This window comes from Talaromyces marneffei, chromosome 6 (genome assembly GCF_009556855.1).
Source record: "Talaromyces marneffei chromosome 6, complete sequence".
Classification (NCBI taxonomy): domain Eukaryota; kingdom Fungi; phylum Ascomycota; class Eurotiomycetes; order Eurotiales; family Trichocomaceae; genus Talaromyces; species Talaromyces marneffei.
In genome coordinates, this window is record NC_072353.1 from 2,146,375 (window position 1) to 2,150,524 (window position 4,150).

Consider the following 4,150-nt stretch of genomic DNA (forward strand, 5'->3'; position numbering starts at 1 on the left):
AACTCTTCTCTTTCAAAGAGGAGAGTCGAACTGCCCGTGAGGGTCCAGCGCGATAGGTAGCGCTCGCATACGGCATCAGAAACTTCGAAGAGTTTTTACCCTCTAGGGCAAAACTTCTTCATGGGAGAGCCGGTGCGAAGATTGTGTGTACACACAACACTTTAGTGCAATACGCAGCATATCCAAATCATTCTTCTTTTTTTACTTCTGTTTGATTCTGAACAGGTAAATTGGAGAATGGGGTATCATTCGATTCCGATCATTCTGTTGGGGGCGACGCTTCGCCTTTTTTTCTTTTGATGTGAGTTGTTTTCTACGTTGTCGAGCGAGGCTCTTCGAGATGGGGTGATTTTTGTCGTCAGAATGCTACTAATTATGATATTGTGTCAAGGACTACCTCGTTACGACAATGTAATCCTCTAGGTAATTTTGATACACTTCTAAATCTTGGAGGTGCTAGTGTGCATGAATCAAATAAAACAAATAAAGCGCCAAATTCAAGTATCAGTACGCTTGGAATCATAGCAACAACAAAGTGTTCGTAACTAGTGATCTGGTTTGGATCACGAACTATCGGCCCCGACATGAACCGTTCCCATACACATTCACTGGTCTTTTGAAATTTCGTAGAATAACCATTACGCCGATGCGGAAATGAAAGCATTTATTCTTCGTCGCCAATCTACATGCCATGTGTTAGTCAAGGTTTGAGAGGGATAAAGAGAAAGAAGGCGAGAACTGACCTTGGGAGCAAGGAAGAAACGCAAGTGACCACTAGCAGCACTACCTGCGCTACCTGCCAGACTATATTCCACTTGCAGAGGAACTTCCTGGGAAAGGCAGAGCTTAACTTGGCCGGACAAAGCGGTGGCCTTGCAGAAGTTGACGAGGTATTTGAGGGAGAAGGTAAGAGCGACTGGCTCAGTGAGTTGAATAGACACGTTTTTGGTGGGGTCTTCCACGTTGGTGTGCTGGCGGATGGTCACGGCGCCGTTACCAATGTCACCTTGGCAGGAGAATTTGATGCCTTCCTTTGTAGCTTCAATGACGACTGCGAAGAACAATCGGCATTAGCTCGGTAGTAGTGAAGATTAGAGGAGAGAACTCACCAGACTCGGACAGCGCATTCAAATCTCTGCAAATGCGCTGGAACTCAACAGAGGGCATCGAGACCGTAGCCGCATAATCCGTGTCGGGAATAGCCAAATGCTCTTGATCAATATCCATAAGCTTAATATCATACTCACTCAGACGGTCGGTCTCGGAACTCTCAAACATAAGGTTGACCACATCTGGCGAGTCCTCTGCTTTCAATGTCAAGATATCCTCGTTTTGAGCGGCGCGAAGGACCTTGGTGAGTGAGAGAAGGTTGATGCCCAAAGCAACTGTGCGATCGCATCGGTAGGGACTGAAAGCGTCTGCATTCAACATCATAGAGACGAGGGCGACGTGGGAGTTGTCCATGGCTTGGAGGGCGATTCCAGAGTCATTGCAGTCAAAGTTGCAGTCTTGGACTAGATCTTTGATAGCATCGACGACCTGCAGGATCAACCATCAGCCCATCGCTTCTACTCTTGTATGCCTGGAATATACGTACCCTTTTGAGGAGACCGGCCTGTTCTAAACGTGCTTCAAACACTACAAAAACACATTAGTCTTGGGCATTGTGGGTGATCAATCAGGGAATCGCAACTTACTTTCGATGTGTGGCTATGTAGAATCGAGAGTTATAGGGAATTAGACTCGTGGTGCTCGTGAGGAGATTTTTTTGAGAACAATGAAAAAGGAAATAGGTCGTGAATGTGTATGTGGTAGGTAGCTTTGAGTGTCGAGTCGAGCTTAACGAGATGGGTAGAGAAATAACGTGAGGGGCGCGTTTTGGTGGGGATCAATTTAGCGGTGCGACGCGTTTCGCGTCGTTCCTATGTTGCCTCTTTCAGTCTAGCGTCAAGTGACGCTCCTGGCCAATCGTAAGGCATCATCTCTCCCATCATCACCCTATTCTTCACTCAACAGAGAGAAAAGAAGATCGAGATGGATAGAATGGTGTTTAAAAATCATTGTCATGTTATCCTTTGGTGGCCTTACCATTCCAAATCCCGGTTTGGTCTAGTTCACTATGACTTCCAATGGCTGAATGGTAACCTAGCCCTAAAACATTCCCCTTCTTTTCTATGTGAGTTGAGTCCTTTTATCTGATTTTCTGTTTACTGACACCGAACTACAGGCGGTCGAATTCTTTCATTATGGACCGCAGTCAGAACCGTAATGTTCACTTTTATCATGGTGTTACATCCGAGCTTTTGGGTGGACTACATCAGAACGGCTCTCTGTAACTGAGGAGCTGTTTTTTTACAATTCTGAACGATGTTCTGTTAATAGCACCGGAGGGCATCGAAGTCAATGCAAGAAATCAGCAAGTCATATCGACAACTGACAACCCTCTCCAACCCGGTGCATATGACATCTTCAGTGCTGATATGTGCTAGACGTTACTTCTGACATACTACTTATATGGCCTCGGCAGCGCGCTGGTACACGAGGACACCTTCCAGGCCGGGTGCACCGCGCTTCAGGGCCCGCCCGCACTATGCTTCTATCTGGTTGATTTTGTCAGTAGCCATAATCCAGGCTTTCTCCGATAATAATATCTCAAAAGTTGAGTTATCCTTTGGCAAGTACTCAATCACAGTTTATCAATCGTAGTGCGTTACTTGTGTTACATTTGCCCCTTGATCTGTAATGTACGACCCTGAGCTCTTCTACCCACGCTGGCCTCCTGAATGGTTCCGTTTGTCCGCCGAGTCCCATCGTGTGTTGTCATTGCTGTGCTAGTCTCGAGAGTTCGACCGAGTTATGGGACCCAGCTATATTTAGCTAATGGATCCCTTGCCCTCCATGCATGGCATGACTATTGGAGTATTATGTCTGGCTTGCTGCTCGCTCCTGGAATCACAACTCCTGCTTGGCGGTGAGGATGTGTAGGTGGCCTGGTGTGTGCGAATGAGACTATTCGCTGTGACGAAAGCAAGTTTTTGAAGAGACTTGAAAATCGCGAATGATTGAGTTCATCCTCTCCAAGCGAGTCGGCTTTTGACTGGTTTATGGTATTCTTTGATGTCAAAGATTCTGCATATAAGGCCTTGCAATAATCATGTATTGAGCCATGATTGGAGACGACTCTTGTTGCAAGTTCAACATGATTGTCTACTAGCGTGTGTGTTGTCTGTGGTTCAGGAGTTGCTGGTAAGCTTTTGCAGCGCACTGGCTATTGCAGCCTTTTCATGCGAGTAGAAAACCGGTTATGGAGAACATTCAATCCGCGAGCAACATTTGGTATTTGTCCATCGATTTAGCCTTCTCTGGTGGGTAAGAGATACGGCCCCCAATAGAATCTGTCTTTGAACGCATGGTTCCCATGACCGTGGGTTCGGGCAGGTATAAGTAGCTTCGGTTATCCAAATTGAATGAGTTGTCACTACTATAAAATGGACAGTAATAGAAAGATATGGTCTAGTGCGGCGCTGCGATGTTTCATGTGGGCGGCTAGGTGCTAACTGACTCGGAATAAAAGTTTAAACGTGGGCTGGCAGCGGCTAAAATTAGAGGGCTCGATATGGTGGTCTAGGGTTCGGCGGCCCCCGTGATTGGGCTGCTTGCGCATCCCCAACGCTGTTGAGTCTAGTCATGACCGCGGTGATTGGCTGGTGTTTTGTACAACAAACACAGGCAGATATCATGCTACTCAGGACTGCCTAATTGGGAAATCGTGTAACGATTCAGGCACCGGAGAATTCTCTAGAGGGATTTCTTCAATTGGTGGTAAGGGTATCAGCCCTGAGACATGGAGAATGTACGCTGCCGGAGTGGAGCAATCGAGAAAGCAGGTTTATATGCCCGGAGGTATTAAATGAGAACGGGGGGAGCTTTGGAAGAAAAAAGTCATTAACAGTTCGTTCATTAAAAGAGTTGCTAGCCTCGATTGTGCCACCAACATTTCATTTTACGTGGTCATCAAGTTCGGAGAACTTGTTTACTCGTTTGCCCTATATCATCTCTGGTAAGATAGCACAACATTCAAGGCTTTCCATCACGAAAGCTGACAAGAAAACATAGAGGGTCAAAGATACCCAAAATCTTCGTCGTCAAA

General features: G+C 46.3%; 1 protein-coding gene across 1 annotated transcript; it reads right to left on the bottom strand.

The window, feature by feature from the left end:
• Window positions 1–664: 664 nt before the first annotated feature.
• On the bottom strand, window positions 665–2,091 carry EYB26_008291 (uncharacterized protein; the record flags this gene model as incomplete). The annotated part of the gene is made up of 6 exons (XM_054267546.1): window positions 665–682; window positions 744–1,051; window positions 1,110–1,539; window positions 1,598–1,638; window positions 1,698–1,710; window positions 2,089–2,091. 6 exons carry the CDS (start codon window positions 2,089–2,091, stop codon window positions 665–667), a joined length of 813 nt encoding a protein of 270 aa, XP_054123521.1.
• Between the last annotated feature and the right edge of the window lie 2,059 nt (window positions 2,092–4,150).